The sequence below is a fragment of the Didymella exigua genome (assembly GCF_010094145.1).
Source record: "Didymella exigua CBS 183.55 unplaced genomic scaffold M421scaffold_6, whole genome shotgun sequence".
Taxonomy (NCBI): domain Eukaryota; kingdom Fungi; phylum Ascomycota; class Dothideomycetes; order Pleosporales; family Didymellaceae; genus Didymella; species Didymella exigua.
Genome location: NW_022984780.1, coordinates 460,052 through 478,289, shown reverse-complemented (window position 1 = coordinate 478,289; position 18,238 = coordinate 460,052). Strand labels below are relative to the sequence as shown.

At 53.0% G+C, this 18,238-nt stretch overlaps 6 protein-coding genes across 6 annotated transcripts; 2 read left to right on the top strand and 4 right to left on the bottom strand.

Annotated features, from left to right (window-relative positions):
- Positions 1 to 288: 288 nt before the first annotated feature.
- M421DRAFT_417875 (uncharacterized protein) lies at positions 289 to 1,168 on the top strand. The gene has a single exon (XM_033591609.1). The coding sequence runs from the start codon at positions 373 to 375 to the stop codon at positions 832 to 834; it is 462 nt and encodes a 153-aa protein (XP_033451467.1). The 5' UTR covers positions 289 to 372; the 3' UTR covers positions 835 to 1,168.
- Positions 1,169 to 4,867: 3,699 nt separating this feature from the next.
- M421DRAFT_408699 (uncharacterized protein) lies at positions 4,868 to 6,160 on the top strand (the record flags this gene model as incomplete). Its single annotated transcript, XM_033590355.1, has 5 exons — positions 4,868 to 5,066; positions 5,179 to 5,220; positions 5,253 to 5,366; positions 5,496 to 5,936; positions 5,987 to 6,160. Exons 1-5 carry the CDS (start codon positions 4,914 to 4,916, stop codon positions 6,158 to 6,160), a joined length of 924 nt encoding a protein of 307 aa, XP_033451466.1. The 5' UTR covers positions 4,868 to 4,913.
- A 3,286-nt stretch (positions 6,161 to 9,446) lies between these two features.
- On the bottom strand, positions 9,447 to 11,409 carry M421DRAFT_56553 (uncharacterized protein; the record flags this gene model as incomplete). Its single annotated transcript, XM_033595417.1, has 3 exons — positions 9,447 to 9,831; positions 9,884 to 11,037; positions 11,281 to 11,409. 3 exons carry the CDS (start codon positions 11,407 to 11,409, stop codon positions 9,447 to 9,449), a joined length of 1,668 nt encoding a protein of 555 aa, XP_033451465.1.
- A 2,331-nt stretch (positions 11,410 to 13,740) lies between these two features.
- On the bottom strand, positions 13,741 to 14,643 carry M421DRAFT_417871 (Hydroxyisourate hydrolase). The gene has a single exon (XM_033591608.1). The coding sequence runs from the start codon at positions 14,265 to 14,267 to the stop codon at positions 13,851 to 13,853; it is 417 nt and encodes a 138-aa protein (XP_033451464.1). The 5' UTR covers positions 14,268 to 14,643; the 3' UTR covers positions 13,741 to 13,850.
- Positions 14,644 to 15,169: 526 nt separating this feature from the next.
- Positions 15,170 to 16,683, bottom strand: M421DRAFT_99116 (uncharacterized protein; the record flags this gene model as incomplete). Its single annotated transcript, XM_033598705.1, has 2 exons — positions 15,170 to 16,611; positions 16,662 to 16,683. 2 exons carry the CDS (start codon positions 16,681 to 16,683, stop codon positions 15,170 to 15,172), a joined length of 1,464 nt encoding a protein of 487 aa, XP_033451463.1.
- A 100-nt stretch (positions 16,684 to 16,783) lies between these two features.
- M421DRAFT_342104 (uncharacterized protein) lies at positions 16,784 to 17,545 on the bottom strand. Its single transcript, XM_033589485.1, has one exon. It carries the CDS (start codon positions 17,460 to 17,462, stop codon positions 16,884 to 16,886), a length of 579 nt encoding a protein of 192 aa, XP_033451462.1. The 5' UTR covers positions 17,463 to 17,545; the 3' UTR covers positions 16,784 to 16,883.
- Between the last annotated feature and the right edge of the window lie 693 nt (positions 17,546 to 18,238).

Below are 18,238 nucleotides of genomic sequence, written 5' to 3'. Positions count from 1 at the left end.
CGATGGCGACCGTGCTGCTTTGTTTGCGTATGCGAGGCCCGCATGATCGAGAGACTGCCGTTAACTGCAAAGTGCTGGTTTATTTCCAAGCAAGCTGGTGCTCGTGCAATGCAATTGCGTTTGGATTCGTGGGTCAGAGATTTTTGACGGCCCCTTGCGTGAGCACCTGAGCTGCCACCTTTTGCATCCCCATATAAGAGAGCCGCCCCGGTGCCTCATGCCCATCACTTGACGAACCATCAAAGCACTTTACATCAGCCTCACTCCAGATTCCAATCACAAAGAGCTGTATAGCCGCCACCAAACTTGATCATCATAACACTCTTCCAACAACTTCTCCACCCACATTCAAATCTATCACCAACAATCAAAATGGTCAACTTCCACATCACCGAGCCTCACCCCTCCGCCAAGTCCTACCTGTACTCTGGCCGTGGAGGTGCTGGCAACGTTACCCGTGTAAAGGCCTCCGAGCTCACCGACGGCCGCACAGCAAGCGGCCCAGCATCCCGTGTCAAGCTCACTCCTCCTCCTTCCTCTGGATACTTCACCTCCGGCCGTGGTGGCGCCGGCAACATGCGTGCTCACAAGGAGCGCGCCATGTTCAGCTTCGACGAGGAACTTGAGCAGCAGGAACGCCTCCGCAGCCAGCAAGCCCCTGTCTACCACATCGGTCGCGGCGGCGCCGGTAACCTTATCGACGAGATGAAGCCCAGGAGCCAGCGCCAGAACTCTGCATCCTCTAGCAGCTCTGTTGAGAGCGAGAAGGACGGTGTCCGCCGGAGTCTCGAGAGGTGGGGCAGCCGTTTGTCGCGCAAGGTCTCCAACCACTAGACCACCTGCTATTCATCTTCTCTTCGCCATCTCCTATTACGGCATGTCGAATGCGGTCGAGGGCTGGTCCTGATTCCCTCACAATATTCTACGACATCTCCACCTCCATCTCCATTCAACAGCATCAGCAAGGCGTTTCGGATCTTGTACCATTATCACCAAAAGTTCATCATCATTTCCACAACCAACGAGTAGAGCCGGTCTCATAACAAGATTTGATACCAGGCGATGCTCGGAAGAGGGCTGCTATCTGCATTTTCACGACCAGCGGCGAAGGATATACCCAGTGCCGAACCGGACAAAGAGTCCATTGAATAGGGTCGTAGACCACACATCAATCAAAATACTTCAAACATTTCAAATATCCCAATCAAGTTTTTATGCAACAATTGATCACAAATGTCATCATACCACCAGTTCGTGTATCAATGTCATAGGCACTGACAGCGCCCCTGACACAAATCCAAAAATACCCCATCCGTGAAACAGTGATGTTCCCCGACGGACTTGGCGCTTCTCGCTAGCAGCCTTCCCCGGATTCCGTTGACCGGATTTGCGAGGCTTGGCTGCAGATCTGGTGCTTGCCAGCTCGCTTGCGCGCTGCTTTAGCGCGCTCGGCGGCCTCCGAACCCGGGAGGTGGCCAGCTGTGAGGGGGCGGGGGCGCTCAGCTGCGCTGTGAAGATCTTTGGGTTCGAGAACGAGACTGCTGCTCTTGGGAGAAAGGGGCAAGCCACAAGCGCGCTGTGGGATGGTCTGTGAGGTGAGATTTTTATGAGGGCTGTCTGCGTTAAGAGCGTGTACGAAGCGGTGTGATCTCGTGTCCAACTCAAAGTCTGGGTCTTCAGCAATTTGGAAGCACTGTAAATTTGCCGCTCAAGAGTGACATGGGTCATGGATCAAAAAATTGAGATCATGGACTTGTTGGTGTTTGGTGTTCCTGCTGCGCCAGGCCGAATGCGGTGTGGTGGAAAAAGCACACTGAGACTTCACACCTCACTCATCATCCTCGCAATCGTGCATGCATCTTGCCAACGTCGTACGTGAGGTATTGCCATCATATGGGTAAAAGATGAATCGGTTCCAGATTTTCTTACTTCTCACCGTTACAGGTGCATCACTCTCTCACTCTTCCATTCACGTCTCGTCGCAGACAATCAACACGCTGAGGTCAAATATCTGCTCTCTTCTCGTACTGTCTCACCTATGTTTCTCTTACCATATCACCCATGTTTCTCTAACATCCCACTCATCTTTCTATTACATGTCGAGAACCTCAACTTCGCCGCTTCTGCTCCATCCCTGCAGGATATCTACGCATGCAGCGCACTCTTTGTTGACACAGGCACGATCATTCGTACCTTTAACCTGCCGTCATGTCAACCTCCCAACATTGATCGATCTCCACAATCAACAATGCCGAATTGACACAAGCCGTAGCATCGTTCATGTGTTTACCTGCAAGGTTGCTGCGTTTGTACGGTACTCGCATGTCGCTACACGCATTCGATACGTTGGTTGATCTTGCTGTAACACACCTTCGGCAATGTTTTGAGGATGGCCTGCACGTCTGAGGAATGCTATCATCAGCGTCGTGCTAGCGTGCTTCTACCATTGAAGTAGCCAGCTGCAAAGCCCTCGGTCATACAGTCTCTATGTGGCATCAAGCTTCTGTACCCTCGTCCTGGCCCTACGGCTATCGTTTCTCCTGACTAAGCTATTGGCAAACGCATTCCTGTCGCACCTTCGGCGGCGCCACCAGGCTTACATAAGGCGTGATCATCCACACACTCGCTTCCTACCTGTGCGCTTCACCCTACTTTCCTGCAGCCGCGAACAGAAACACAACCCGCTGCATACGCTCTGGTCGCATCATGTGCAGCACTATGCAGTTGCCCTTGGCCGACCGCAAGGTGCTCGACGAGATTTGCGACGCAAGCTCATAGGCATGCAAACGCACGGTACTTTGTGAAAGCGGGCGCTCAATCTGAGCATGATCAACTCCGAATTTGTATGCTGGCCCTTCTCTGAGTAACTACCCTTGTAACTGCACGCCAGCTCTGCTGCTGATTACTTAGTGCCCAAGAAGCTCATGTCGAGCTCGGCGCTACATTTGCCGGATTGATGTTCTACCGCGGTCAAATAATGAAGAACATCTGCGAAGGCATTGCATTGCAGCACTGGAGTGTATAGGAGATTTTCTCGCTATTCTCTTCAAACACCTACAAGCACTGCAGCTTCAGCAAGTACTCCAGAGAGACTCGGAGCCCTCGGCCGTCTCCTGTATAACATCAGCGAATGCGTCAACTCGCGGAGCATAAGGATGCAAAACGCGCACATGCTCGCATGCATGGAGTACGAAGACGTTGGCACACACTTCAACTCAAGCGAACCTACGTGGCACATGCTCGCATTCACCAAGCTCTTTCAGCTCTTTTCAAAGGAGTGTTACATCGCCGACTTCGAAGAGAATTAGCGTACCCGCTATCAGCTGCAGCAGGGACTCACCTGTGCCCGCGAGCATGAGAACTGGGTTAAGCTCGATCCTGCCACGCACGAATCTGCGACTTCATCGTCCCGTCTCTTATCGCCGATCGGTCTATGGTCGATACTCAGCCAAAGAAGCAGAAGTATACGCGGTATGAGCAAGAAGAAGGAGAGCGGCGCATCCGCATCAGAGCCCACTGCAGTAGCTACGGAATTTCTGGTCCTCATCGTGGACCCAACCAACGTCGGATACAAGATGCGGGCGAATCACGTGCTTTAGGCCCTTGTCGCACCTATGCCAGGTGTTTTCTGGGGCAAGGACAGCACTGTGCAAGTTGAGCCTATCAACGAGGGTGACTTTGCGCAGCTCGCTGACGGGATGAGACACCTTGCCTTCGACAACAAGAGCGTTCCCTCAATTGCGCATGAAGTTCACTGGCCCACTGTGGCGAAACAGATCGCCGTATTCGACGCTGAGATGATGCTCCAGAGCGGTGGCGAAGTAGGCTTCGATGACGGTGACAGGGTACTCTTCGAGGAAGGTATCACGACGTTCAACGTCCGCTTGGACAAGCTCCACGTGGATAAGGACCTGAATGACGGCGAGGAAACGTGCATGTAGCCTTCTCGCACTCGTTTCGTAGTTAGATGAGCACTGAAGACTCCGTGTAGTCACCATCAGGCTTCAGCTTTGCTGTATGTATCATGTACCTCATATGAGAGGGTCCCGGTTATCTCCAGGTTTGTCGTTTCCAGTAATTAGCTATCTTGTAGCGGCCGCAATGCGCAAACAAGTCTCCAAATGTACACATACAGTCCGAACTTGTCTCTCATAATCGAGAGTGTTTTTACATGCAGGCCGAGACAACTTGTTACGGCATAAGTACTTTGTGCTTTGTGGAGGAAGTCATATCTCTCCACTTCTCGGTCAGCTCTTATGTCGTTGAACGCATTCAGGGTTAAATATATATACTTGGGAAGCGCCGCCACCCGCATGTCAGCCCGTGGATCATACCACACAACGGTGTCTTCTCTCTTATGCAATGCTCGCAGTCACTAAAAGTAATTGAGATACACTTAGACACTTGAAGTGCTCGTTTGTTGACATTGCAAGGCATCGCGCAACTGCAGTCTCAGTAGCAGAAAGCTACAACTTCCTCTTACTTCCAAGGTGTGTTCACTACCTCGATGAACAATGGCAGGGTCTCTTGCGTGACAAGTCGAAATTGCGGTCTGACTATTTCCACCAAATCGTGCATGTATGTAGCTCTTGCATTGCTCACAGTCTGCGGACGGCGCGTATACTTGTAGCCGACAGAAGTATCTTCGGCCAGTCGAGTTCCACGCATGACGGCAAGACATGCGTTTACGCTATCCTTTCCTGTCTGGTTTTTCGCGGTTATCTACCATAATCGCTTCTTATGAAGGTGCGCCAACCTATACACGTTGCATGAAGGCGGCAACAGTTCTCTGGAATGGATGCTGCTGTCCGTATTGTTTGATCAAAGTGTAACGAAACAATCGGATGAGAAGATCGCAGAAATGACTGGTAAATCTCACACAGGTTACATGGTTCAATTGCGGCCCCATAGATATGGTGGACGAGGGTAATATTTTCATGCTCACCTGGAATCAGGACTCCGTCGCCACGGCCTTGCAGAACGCGAATACTACCCAAATATATGCCGATCTCGATATGAGAATGTGTAACCGTACTAGTGCAGGCTCGCTTTGTACTTACAAAATAGTAAGGGGTAGTTGTCATAGGTCTTCACTTCACCCGTATCAGTCTCAAAAGATCTACAGGTGCTCACAGCGTGCTTGCTAATTAGAACGTTGCTACTGTACTATCTGACGAGGTAATTGCGTATCCAATACGTGAGGCAGTTGCGCAGTGCAGGGTAATAGACTTCATCATTACTGCCCGATGAAGACGGTGTTCTCCAAAATATCCACCTCAACCACGGTTCAGCTCGTTACCAACATCATTGCACACCAAAACCAGTCGCCATCGTCTTCTTTGCCAGTTTCTGACCCAGTCTCAGGGGTAAGTTGCACCAATCACTGTCTGCTACCGATACGACCAATTGCTGCAGTGCAAGCTGCACCAGTCCGGTCCCACCGTTGCGCGGTGCAACGCGGCACAATAACAAACGGGCGTTGACATGGCACACAGATCCAAACCGCCTCGCGACGCCGTGAAACCACATTACTTTCACTCCTAGCAGCTGCGACTTGCAGGCATACATCTGAAAGATCGTCCACGTTCATCAGCACCGCCGCTCACTTCGACCGCTCTTCGACCGTCGCATTGCGATACGCAGCTCATAGCGCAAACATGGGCTGGATAACGCGTTTTGGCAATTGGCAAGGGGATAGGGCCACACCGAAGAAGAATCCCATACAATCCAAACACATCACCACCGGTCTCCTCTGCATATTTTCCGTATGCGCATGCATCGCCTTCTTCCCGCTCATCATCATATTTGTACCAAAGCCGCAGCTCACAGAATACATGCCGAAGGGCATCATGTGCGCGACTTGCAAGGAGATGTGGTACCATAATCGCGATTTGTTCAATCGAAAGGATATGCTGTGCTACGGTCCGCCAACACATGTGAGTGACACCCATGATGAGTTTAGAAGATTTGAGCTGACAAGATACAGGATCGTTCAACTAGCAAGGAAGAGGAAGTCATGTACAGCGAGGAGAAGAGGTGTTGGGCATTGAAGAAGGGTCATGATAAGTGGATGCGTCCACTCCATGTCTCGGATGAAGAGACAAAAAATTGGGGCAAACAAGCACAAGTAGTCGCCGTGAGAGGTGGACCATGGCCTTGATAATGGAGTTGGTTCTATTCTTCAGGTCTGCGACTGGACCTATGGACTACCGCTAGGATGTTCAGCGCCCGGATATCTCTGGGTTCCAGCGTTTATCTTGGACACGTCTCTGACAGTCCCCTCAAAGCCGCCGTGGCCCATTTGTTTCCTCTATCAGTAGTATCTGTGAACATTGCATTGCGGTCTTTGCCATCACCATCTCCTTCAGAGAAATCACTTATGTGCTCATACCGTCTTCCTCTGCATTGCGACCATACCGAGCCCAATACGCAGGTAAACGATATCTTGCATCATTTCCGTATACGACCATTTCAGCTGGCCTTGATACTCTCCTTCCCATATTCCCAGAATCCCAGGTTTACTCCTCATCTGTGTCATATTCAGAATCGGGATCAATCATGAGATTATGATGCATCGAACGATTGGGTCTTTCCTCTCCTCCGTCGCGTCGATAATAAAACTTTTCTCGACTTATCGAACACGTGTTATGCTGTTGTACCTAGGCAAATAGGCAAGAGGAACCAGATTCATTGCTTCAGGATCGAGTTTCGCAGAGAATATGGTTATCTTCATTGACTGCATCCATTGAAGAATGGGTGGGGTCGTAGTTCTGTAGACAGATAGCGCAGGGCTCAGCATTAGACGCCAGAGAGGGAGTCAAGCAGCTGTGGGGGGGAAAGCGGAAATTCGTATTGTCTTGTGAGAGCTCAGAGGGGTATTATTGTGTCGGCTAAGGAAGCAAAAAGCTTCTCCGCAACGGGGCCTTAATTGCTGTCGAGGGGAAGAATCCGAAAAGGCTGTCTGGAAATGAAATCACTGCGTTCGCCTTCTATTGCATTCAGACGTTTCCAAACAGGTGAGAAAGATATTAGACCCTTGGGCTGCAAACGTATTTCTTACCATCTTTGACATCGCTGGTGGACCTTGGAGGCAAAAGATATCAAGGAGATGGCACAATTCGAAAACGGGCATTCCCCCTTGAGTGGCTCGTGTACCTATAATGTGTGAGGTCGAGAATTTGTGTCGGAGAAAGGAACCGCTGGAGACAGTGTGTAAGGCAGTAGGGCAATTTTCGACATGTCTACATAAATAAATCACAATCAGCAATCTTCTCAACCAATATGACAACTTACCAAAAAACCCCACCGCGTTGCACAGAGCACGCTAAAGTACAAAATGCTGAGGTCAATTTCGTTCCAATATCTGTTCTATCTCTCAACCATCTCGACGCGTCTGCCTGCGGCATTAATATCGCCCGCTCCAGCAATCAAGAACTTTCACATATACCTATAGCGTTGCTTAAGCTTCGCACCGCCGCTAAGAACCAAACTCAATAGTCAGAAATTTCGTCACACACTACAATGGTCAGCCCACGCTTCCAGATGATTAGCGATCTGCACCTCGAAACACCGCTCCAATCCCCATCGTACACACACTTCTCCTCACCATCCAGCTTTCCCCTCGAAGTAGGCCACCTCTTCCTGCTAGGCGACATAGGCCTGATAGCACATACACAACCGCTGCTCGCCTTCCTACGTTCTCTGCTCCGCCGCAATACACGCCTGAAAATCTTCTACGTCCTCAGCAACCACTAAGCGTACCACATGACGCTCGAAACCGCCGTGGCAAAGATTAGCAGCTGCGAAACGACACTTACCATCAAACTCGGTCCGCGATTCCGCGTAATGAACCGCACCCGAGTCGACATCTCCTCGACCCTGACACTGCTCGGCTGCACCCTATGGTCCCACGTGCCTGCCACACACCAGCAGGAAGTTGCCTTCATGCTTAAGGACGTGGACTAAAAATACGGCATCTGGGACCGCAGCGTACTTGACCACAACGCCGACCACGCCGTCGACTTATCCTGGCTCAACAGCCAGGTATCTCGCATCGAAACCACCAAGCCAGACAGAGAAATTTTGGTACTGACGCACCATTCCCCTACCACCGATGTGCGGGCAAATAGCAGACGCTTCCCGCCTGAGCGCGTGATCAATAGCGCGTTCCGCACGGATCTGAGTGGGGAGAAGTGCTGGCGTAGTCCGAGCGTTAAAGTGTGGTGCTTTGGACATACGCATTTTAGCTGTCAATTCTTTGACAGTGGGGACACGGGGGCTGAGGGCTGGCGAGGCAGAAATTAGTCGTGAGTAATCAAAAGGGGTATGCGTACGAGTTTGGTAAAGGGAATTGGGAAGCGAAGCCGGTAGTTGTTGGGAGGGGAAACGGGGTGTGGAAGGTAGTGGTTGGGGCGAGAGACGGGACAGAGGAAGAGCCAGAGATTGGGAATGAAGATCAGTGTGAGAGGGGAGGTGTCTGCTAGTGGGTCGTGAAGGAACGGCTTGTAATGTGTAGATATTAAGGACGAAAGCGTTATTGGTCAAGGTTAGAGTCTACAAGGACTCGAAAGGACTTTAGATACTGACTGATGACCTCGAAGATGCCAGGCAAACATAATCTGAGCCTAACTTGCACCGATGCCTAAGGTATCGCATAGATTCGTGGTCGAAGATTAGATGGGTCAAAACCACAGAGGTTGACGGCACATTTGAACGTAAAATTTCCATTGGTTGCATATACGTACACACCGTCTTCCACAGACAGGCATCCACAGCGCCAGCTACAGTTCAAACATGTATCCGTACCGACCCAGCGTTGTTGTACGCCGCCATCCCCAACCATGTTGCTTAGACTGGTAACAGGGCACGAAGGAGAAACGCTGATGCAAGACACCAATCATCTTGAGAATACACCACCACCGAAGAAGAGCTCGAGGCCAAAATAATACCGCACGCCGGTAACGCCAAGCCAGATCACCTGGCTGCACCAGTCGTGCGTGAACAAAAGCAGAGAAAGACCGTATAGATACGCCACAACACCACGAAATGAATCGACTCCACCGTGTATGTACTTGTTTGTGCAAAGGAGAGGAGGACCGCTGAACACCGACAAGATCGTTTTCGCGTTTCAGGTGCTGACTATCCGTCAGCCCAGTGGGGCAGAAGGAGCAGCTTTCTGGTGACCGGAGGGTGTTGCGTTCCTTGTTGTGAATGCCGGCATGACATACGCCAAGCGCCAGACCATGCATCGGTGCGACGCGACACCGGGAAGGACAGGAAGGATGAGGTGCGTTGAATTACAAGTTTGTATCGGGTGATGAGGGGAATCGAATAGGTGGAGCAGGCCTCGGAGGTGTTGGTACAACTACTGGGGAGGAGCCTGGTGATGGGCCAAAGCTCTACCTAGCCGCCTCAGAGATCATATTTACCTGGATGACCGTAAGTAGCTATTCTCGAGAGACGGGATGATAACGTGCGTTCTGTCGATCATCCGCACCTGACTGGTATGCATACCGATTCATCATCTGGCCCTGCATCGGCATCCCCATGTGGTGAACGCCGTTATGTTGCAGCTGGGCGATGCCATATGGGTTCTGGTGGCTCACGTCGCTGCCAAGGAAGTTGTTCATAGCGTTGCCGTGAAGACCTTGAGCTTGCGAGACGGGGCAGTCCTTGTGAGCGAGCAGGAGGGTCTTGAGGTTTACTATTTCCTCACGAAGCTGAGTAACAGTGGCAGAGAGAGCATCATTCTCTGTACTGAACAGCTCGACCTTGGCTTGCAGGTTGGCAAGCCACTGCTTCTTTCTTTGACGGCACTTGAGAGCAGCAACACTACAATCTGTTAGCACGCTTGTGTAGACTGTAAAATGTGGCATGAACATACCGATTCCTTTCGAGGAAGTTCTTGCGCTTCTCTTCGTCGGTCATCTTGCGGCCCTTGCTGTCGAACTCCTCTTCCTTCATGTTCATTTCTTCGTCTTCGTCGGACTCATCGTCCATGGAGGCAGCGGCACCCTTCTTGCGGCCACCCTTGGGAGCGTCATCGGCCTTGCGCTTGGTACCGGCAGCTTGCTTGCCGTTAGCAGCGCCTTTCTTGCCTCGTGTACGAGTGCCCTTGTTCTGCTCACTTTGACCAGACTCTGAGAAGTCACCAGTGTCAGCAGAGGCCATGCTGTTGATAGAGCCCTTGGTATTGCGACGGTTGTGGTCGGCGCCAATAGGTTGTACAGGCATGTGACCAGCGTTTACCGACTGGTTGTTTGGCGCCATAGAAAAGGGTGGCTGGTTGTTCCGAGCGCCACCGCCGTTTTGACTTGCGAATGAGAGCAGGTCGTTAGCGGCGCTGCTGACGTCATGGTTAGCGTATGGATCATTTTGAGACCTCTGCTGCGGTTGCTGGGCCTGCTGATAGTTGTTTTGGCGATCCATTCCTGCGGTTACCGTATCTGGCTGTGAAGTGGGTGCTGCAGTAGTCTTGTTGTGGTTAGCCTGTGCGGCCGCGCGCATAGCAGCCTGCTGGAAATCACCAGTTCCAGGGGTAACACCAGCACTTTGGAGGTTGAAGATAGCTTGAGTGTTGGGACTGGGGGCAGGGAACATAGACCCGCCGCCTCCGGGTGTCAGACCAGTACGCAGGGAAGACTCGTTAGGAGTTGGGAATCCTCTGAACGATTCGCTGAAGTAGTCGGTCTGGCCTGTGGGGCCGCTGAGCATAGCAGGGCTCAAGGGACCAGCGCGCAACGACTGCCAGCCAGGCGTTATGCCAGGCAATGGAGAGGGTGACGTGATGTTTGCGACAGGCGGCAGGATGGGTCGACCGCCGGGTGTTTCTACAGAACCGTTTCCGCCAAACGACTGCTCGAAGACGTTGGGCTCGAGCGAGAAGGGGTTGTGGACTGTGTTGAAGTAGTCGGGTGTGTCGCCGGTTGTTGAAGGCTTAGGGGGAGGTGCCAGCGGCACTGCATTGGTCGTCGCAGGCTTTGTGTCTGTGTTGGCTGGCTCAGATACGGTAGCTGGGCGACGCGTTAGCCATGTGCACTGGTGATGACAGTGACGACGCGCGACGAGAAATCGCCCGTCGCGTCGAGTAGGACGGCACTTACGAATTTCCTTGGTATCTGTCTTGATCTCTACAGGCTCTGGAGACGACATGGTCAGCGGTGCTCGCTATAGCAGCAATGTTTAAGGGATGACGTGATGCGCGCGCAAGAGACGATAATAGCAGCAGCAGCGTGCCATTGATGGTGAATGGGCAGTGGCGACGCGCCAGGAGGGCTGCACTCGCATTGCAGATCGGGGGCACTCACCTTCGGTCTTAGTCACGATAGGAAGGGTACCTTTGCTATCCTTGGGGGATGTCATCTTCGAATTTGGGGGGGGGGTGCGCGCAGTTTGAGTTGCAGCAGCCATGTTCGGGTGGTGACGTAGCAGTCGTGGACAGGGACGATCGCTGGTGGTACTCGGGCCTAAGTTCACACTTCACTCTCCACACACAACGTGTCTCGAGAATGCACCAACGCGCGCGGCGGTGAAAGCTGTCGCGATGCTCCTATATCTTCAACATTCAACGTTAGCACGCTCGCGGTCGGATTTGGCGATGGAGCTGCGCAGGGCGCGCTGATGGGTGCTGGCAGACGGCGAGAGGGTGGTTGCAGGGTCTTCCGGGGCGAGGCATGCGGCGCGCGTAACGGCAGCAGAGCAGCAACAGCACAACGACGTACCTTCAGTAAGACAGGAGAGTGCGCAAGTGCGGGGTAAGACACTGCGATCCGAATATCGATATCAACAAGCGCAGCCAGCGAGGATGCGATTGTCTGAGAGATCTCGAGGAATTTCGACGGTGACGTCAAGCCCCTATGAAGACGCTCACGGCCGTCGCAGTCTGCGTTCACTGGTCGCGCGATGTTCTACAAGCCCAAGTAAACCCCGGCAACCTGGTAAGAACGTGATTCTGTTTACTGGGATCTCAATGAGGCTCTTCCCTAGGCGGAGACGGGGATTGTTTGCTCGTGGTGACGATGACAATGGAGGCGTTCGCGATGAGGTCAGAGGGCAGGACAGCGAGCAATTTCTGGAAGTGACGCAGCTTTTTGCCAAGCTAATAACGTGATTCAGCGTATTCCGGCCTAGAACAATCGCGTCCGCTGGCGTGGCCACTCATAGCGCTAGGATCGCTGACCGCTTCGCGGCTGCGCTGATCGTTGCCCCATTCGCCTCGCCTGCCACGAGAAGCACGCTGGATCCCCAGCGCAGAGCCGTGCAACCTCTTCGATTTGGTCGGCATTCCGTTCCTGCAGGACCATCTGGTGTTGTTATCCCTTGGAACAGACGACTAGAATGCAGCAGGAAGCGGGCTCCCCTGCAGAGATAGAGTGCAAGACGAGGTGGTTGCTTTCCACGGATGAGCCGTCGAACCGTCGTGCAATCGATATCGATGCCGGGACCAATTGCATCTCGATCCCAGTGCACCCGTGGCACCGATGTCGATCGACAGCATTTGCACTTTGACTGGCTCGACAGATAGTGGTCAACCATCCACCAATTGGGATACATCCATACTTTCTAGCTTAGTTCCAACGGTAAGCGGAGGAGGTGTTTATAAGGGGTGCTGATTTCAAAGCAGATCGATTTGCAGGGTGTATTGAGAGAAGTGAGGCGGATGATAGCAAGCGAGGCAATGCCGCGGAGTGCTTCTTCATGCCTCAGGCTTGGAGAATGCGCACCCAAGGACGTCGTTGTGAGCAGTCAGCCGGCAGGCTACACTGAACAGCAAGAACCTTTAATTTCGACATGGTGAAGCATCGCAGAACATGAAGGTAGCGAGCATGCAGAACATTTATCCAGTCATGCCGGTCATCATAGTAACGCCCCAGGGTACAGGAACACTTACCGAATTTTGCTTGTTGATCATGCTACCAAGTTAGCGTGCAGATCTTACAACAAATTTCTTGGACACTGGATCTTTGTCGACTCTAGAGAGTAGCCAGAGTCCTGATCCTCAAGGCTCTTGGAGGTCACTGCGACTCATGCAAGCAGTACGAAGAGCGGATAATCGCAGAACCTTTTCCATGTCGAACTTCAAGAACAAAAACAGATTCCCTGATCAAATTGTCCACTATCAAATAAGGGTATGAGCAACTGATCAAGCTCGACGCATCAGGAACTTGCGAGAATCTCAGCTGCAATATTGGCACTTGCTTGCATTGTGACCAGTAACTCCTGAGACTTAGTTGCTAGAGGACACCAGTGTACCGATGCTGGCCTGGCTTCACATACCGTTGATCGTCAAGTATCGATCGTGTCATCAAATGTGTTCGTGGGCATGAACCGTGTACTGTGGTATCAACACTGCGATATCGATCCCAGTCTTCGAAATTAACATCCATCACCAGCGCCTATGTCAAAGTCGATCATCGTGAAGCCTTGCCACAGCCTGTCGAACTACGAGCGGTATGTACGGGGGGCTTGGCTACCGGGCGATCTCAGTTTGTGAAAGAGGAGGGAAGAGAGTGTTGAGGCTGAACAAATCGTATTCTTTCGATCCACTGATAGTCTGAGCAAGACTATGCGCGTTCATTAAAACGAAGGACCGCGCCGCATGAGAATTCTGGGTCGCGCAGGTAGTCGTAGCCAAACCTATAGCCGTGGATCATGTTGTGTTCAACATCATGCATTCTCACTAGTCAACATACACTGCCGGATATCGATCGGTTCGCAAGCCAGACGGACATGATGCAGGATGGGGTAGGATATTTCATTTTGGATTGTCACCTGCAAATTCATATGCTCGCTCCCTCTATTTCCGTCTTGTTCCAACGACCTCACCCCCCGTCCGCATCAGCTCTAGCCCCCTACGAGCCCCTATACGTCGTGTATCCAAAAGGCCCCAGCAACACAGGCACATGGAAGTGCTCCCCCTTCTGCTCCTCTCTAACAACAAAGCGCACCGTAACCTCCGGAAAGAAAGTCTTGACCCCCCTCTGACCAAAATAAGCCTCAGTGTTGAAAGTTAGGCTATAAGCTTTATCTCCTTTCTCATGCTGCCACTTCTCCTCCAGTGTCTCGTCGTCGTAGATCGAGGCAGGTTTCCAAGATGTGACTCGCCCGTCGCTGTTCGTTGTCCCTGAGAACGTTCGCGGTTCTCGGCCGCCGGGGATAGGAGTGGTGGGGTTGATGAGGGTCAGGAATACAGGTATCGATGCGCCGGGACGCCCGATTGTGGTGTCGAGGACGTGACATGTGATTGGGGGTTTCTTGTCTGTCGACATTGTGGGTCGATTTGTTGGCGTTAAAGCTGTTGTGGAGAGGTGGGCTGAGAGCGCTGAGAGGCGTTCGGAGGTTCGCGAGGGCATAGACTTGTGGTTGTGGTAGTGTGAGTTCGAGGGTCTTGGCCGACTCTTCGAATTGTATGCTGAGGGTGTGGTTGTGCGAAGCTCTGGGAGCTGGGAACTGAAGCTGACGATTGCAGTGTCCGGAAGGAAGCGATTTCGTGTGCAGAGCTCAAGTTTGAAGTCTGTGGCAGGAAAGCAAAACAGTCCTCCTAAAAGTAGATATCAACAAGACTCGCGCATCGCGGTCGGGGTTCGCGCCTGCCCCTCCAGACCCCACATCGGCCTCCTCCGGGGCTCCACGCGCCGATCACCGTCATGCCCAGCAGATGCCTTGCACAAACATGCACAAGCACCGTTAGTCAAATTGAACAATTTCGGCGGAAAAGTTGTGTTTGTTTCGACATCTGCCTCGGCAACGACCGGTTCTAAATGCAGAGTATTGAAACGCATGATCGTCTGTCACGCCAGTGTAAGTTGAAACGTCCCGTGGCTAAAATTTAGTACAAACACAGGCTGGATGAAAACTCGCACGCGCGATATGCTGGCTGGTAGTGGAATCGTGTGGATACTGGTAGCTTGTGAAGAGTGGTGGTATATGCTCAGTCAATACATACATACATTGAAGCTAAACGTGCTGCTCATGGCAAACGTAAGGTATCCAATCTTCGAAATGAAGATCGCAAAATGAAGAAAAGTGCCGTAGCTGGCTGTGATAGAACCGTGATATCTCCCAAATAAAACAAACAGATTGCTCGCCCAGTCTGCAAGACTTGGGGGCTGTGCACCAAACGCCTTGCCAATAATGAAACCTAACCTGCCCTGACGATCACGACCAGCGCCTACTTCAGGTCACTCTTGAAGTCGTCTGCAAACGGGCTCTGGTCCCGCTTGGACATGTGGCTTGCGCGGCGCTCAGACTCTTCGACAATGGGTGTCATTGGCATGCGCGAGCGGTCGGTGTCGTAGGAGGTGATGCGCGACCCTATCGCCGGGCGTTCGGCTCGGTCGACGGCCAGGTTGTCGCTGAAAGGGCTGCGGAGATCAACGAGGCCGGTTGGTGCGGCATCTTGAATCGGAGTCACGCCCGAGTCGCGCGAACCCAGAGAGTTGCACAACAGACTTTGACGAGAACGCTGGTGATCTTCTTCGTCATCAGACTCCGAGTCTGAGTCTGCTGAGTTGATTGCTTGGCGGGCGCGTGCGTGTGAGACACCTGAATCGGTAGAGGCGATCGAGTAGCCAGTGATCGGCCGTGCGGGAGGTACGAGTGCCTCGGGAGTCGCTACTGCTGTTCTGTCATCGCTTGTGCAAGAGCTCGATGAGCTTTGAGGTGGTGTGGTGTCGGAGCTCTTCTTCTTCGTGATGTTCAATGCGCGGACTGGTCCTAGTGTTGCAGTGCTCTGGACAGAGCTCTTGGAGCTGAGACCGGGCATCTGAATGCGAATAGGTTTTGTCTGCTGGGCGTGCTTAGGATCGATCTGCGGTACCGGTGGTGTGCTCATCATGCTTTGTGCGTCATCAGGCGTATTGGAGCCGTTTGACTTGACACTGACAACGGCTGCCTTTCCGCGCACGATCGTCTGAGCCGGCAGCGGAGATACGATAGCGTTCTGGCGGTACATGGTCGAGGCGACACTATTACGGGCGAGACTGGGCGCAATACTTTGACGGGTGCTGTCAGAAGCCATGGAGTCACGGAAATCAGGGACGAAGAAGTGCTGATCAGCGTTGGAGTAGGGGCTGCTCATGCCAGACGAGGGAGACATGGCAGGAATCGGCGGTACGGGAGGAACGAGGAGGTCGGGCGATCCAGGTCCAGAGCGGTTCGTGACACCGGGAATGTAGGCGATCTGAATGATGTTGGAGGCGCGAGTAAGGACGGACGAGGCCATCGAGGCAACAGTGTGGGTGGATGCTCGTGCGCTTCGCCGAGACGCAAAGTCGTTCTCAGCCTTCTCTTGCTGTTCCATCTCCTCCTGCTCCCATTGCATCTCTGAGATCGGCCTTCTCTTGCCCTTCAAGAAGTACTTCCAGATGACGAAAACGAGAATGGCGATGACGGCAATACCTCCAATGACACCACCGGCGATGGCCCCGACATTCGGCTTACTCTGCGAGGCTATTGTCGCAGTAGGGTCGGTATCGCAATACACGCTCGCGCAAGCATCACAGCTCTTTGGTGTCAAAATGCAGACTTTCCCTGACGGACAGTCCATGGCTGCGCAGGACGGCACGCCGCTCTCGCACTCAACGCAACGCTTGAAGAGAACATGTTCGAGTTCTATGTGCGTGTTAGCAAAGACCGGCCTGACTCGATAACGGTGAGCGTACCTCTGCGAGCGGCGAGCTTCATGGCTGCGGTTGTGTTGGCTTAGCAGATTGGCAGATTGACAGGTGCAGCGGGTCAAAAGGCCAGGCGTCAGCAGGTAGGCACACCGACCTGGCGATGTGGCCGCTGGCTGGCAAAGGGATGATAAACGCTGTGCGACAGGTAGTCCGCGGTGTTGATCGAGGACGGACAGAGAAGGAACGGTGGTCAAGGAGGCAAGCGCGCTAATATACGAGAGCAAGGAGGAGGAAGCGGCGACGGCCAACGGAGCCTGAAAAGACAATCCAAGATAAACAGCGAGTGACGAAGGTTGCGATACGAAGATGCAAAAATGGCGACAAAGAGCAGTGAAGACGCCCGTGTGGAGAAGGAGACGGTCTCAGGACAGGCGTGGGAGATGAGGTGCCGGGCGCTGTTGAGCCAGGCCCTGGTTCACGCTGTGGAAGCCGCGCGTGTTTCGTCTTCGCCCCGCTCCGTTGTGCACGCGGATGAAGGATGCAGACAGCGAACACAAAGACAGCGTTCAAACGCTTTTCTGCTCGCTTGTTGATGGTGTTGCAGCCGGAGGACAGTGGGGAAACGCAGACGATCAGCGCGTGGGCGGGTAGAGGGGTCTCTGCGTGTTGGAGAGCCCATCTGCACCCTCTTGCCTCTTTCGCAGCTGACTGCTCGCCCGAACCTGTCCCGGATCGTGGCGCAGAACTTAATCTATTCTTGCATGCACCCACCCCAAGCCGTGCCTGGCGAACTGCTGCGGCGCACAAAGGAACCCCAGCGCCCTGCACCACCTCAGATATCGCCATGCAGCAGCAGCCCTTTCATGCGTGCTCGCAAACACGTCGCACTGCTCCCACCCTTTACTGTCTGTGTTGAGCGTCGAAGACCGCCCTGCGTTGCCAGACCTGTCAGGCTCTGGAGTGGGGCCCTGCAGCTCGGCCAATATATCGAATGTCAAGCAGTCTTTGTTGCTCACCACGTGCAGCCTCCTGCTGTAACTTGCAGCACCCATCCACATTCCAAAGGGCCTTGTCTTCGTGCAATTGGATTACTGGCACATCTTGCAGCTGAGCTCTTGGATAGCCACAACAGCCTCAGCAGCTCAATAGACAACAATTCATCCGGGTCTGGAAGGAACGCAGGCTCCACAGCACTGTCACGCACACGCATTAGCCAGGCACACCTTCGCCAGCGCCCACCACAGCTCACCACAATCAATCCACACCGAGATATCTGTGCTTGAGGAGACCGTAAAAATGCCGTCGTAATCTTGCGCAATTTTCTCCTTCCACCCAGTAGCATGTCCAGAACGGCTTATTTCCACGGCTTTTCGTACCACACTATCCGCTCACCGTATCCCCCTTGCGGTCGGAGAGTTGTCTAGACTCCAGCACCGCCGATGATTGGGGTCCCTGCTGCCAACGCTCAACACATCTCTGCACGCGCCTGCACGAGATTTATTTCCGAGATTTGCTATCTGCTGTGGGCCTGTGGCACGGCAGATGCTTTTTGTCAGGTGTACCTAGACGCTGAGAGATGCCCTCGCTTGCTCGCCGTGGCACACGAGGACCCGAGCCTAGGC

Excerpts from the sequence above, each read along its gene's own strand:
- M421DRAFT_417875 (XM_033591609.1), top strand. The coding sequence starts at position 373 with ATGGTCAACTTCCACATCACCGAGCCTCACCCCTCCGCCAAGTCCTAC.
- M421DRAFT_417871 (XM_033591608.1), bottom strand. The coding sequence starts at position 14,267 with ATGTCGACAGACAAGAAACCCCCAATCACATGTCACGTCCTCGACACC.
- M421DRAFT_342104 (XM_033589485.1), bottom strand. The coding sequence starts at position 17,462 with ATGGCGATATCTGAGGTGGTGCAGGGCGCTGGGGTTCCTTTGTGCGCC.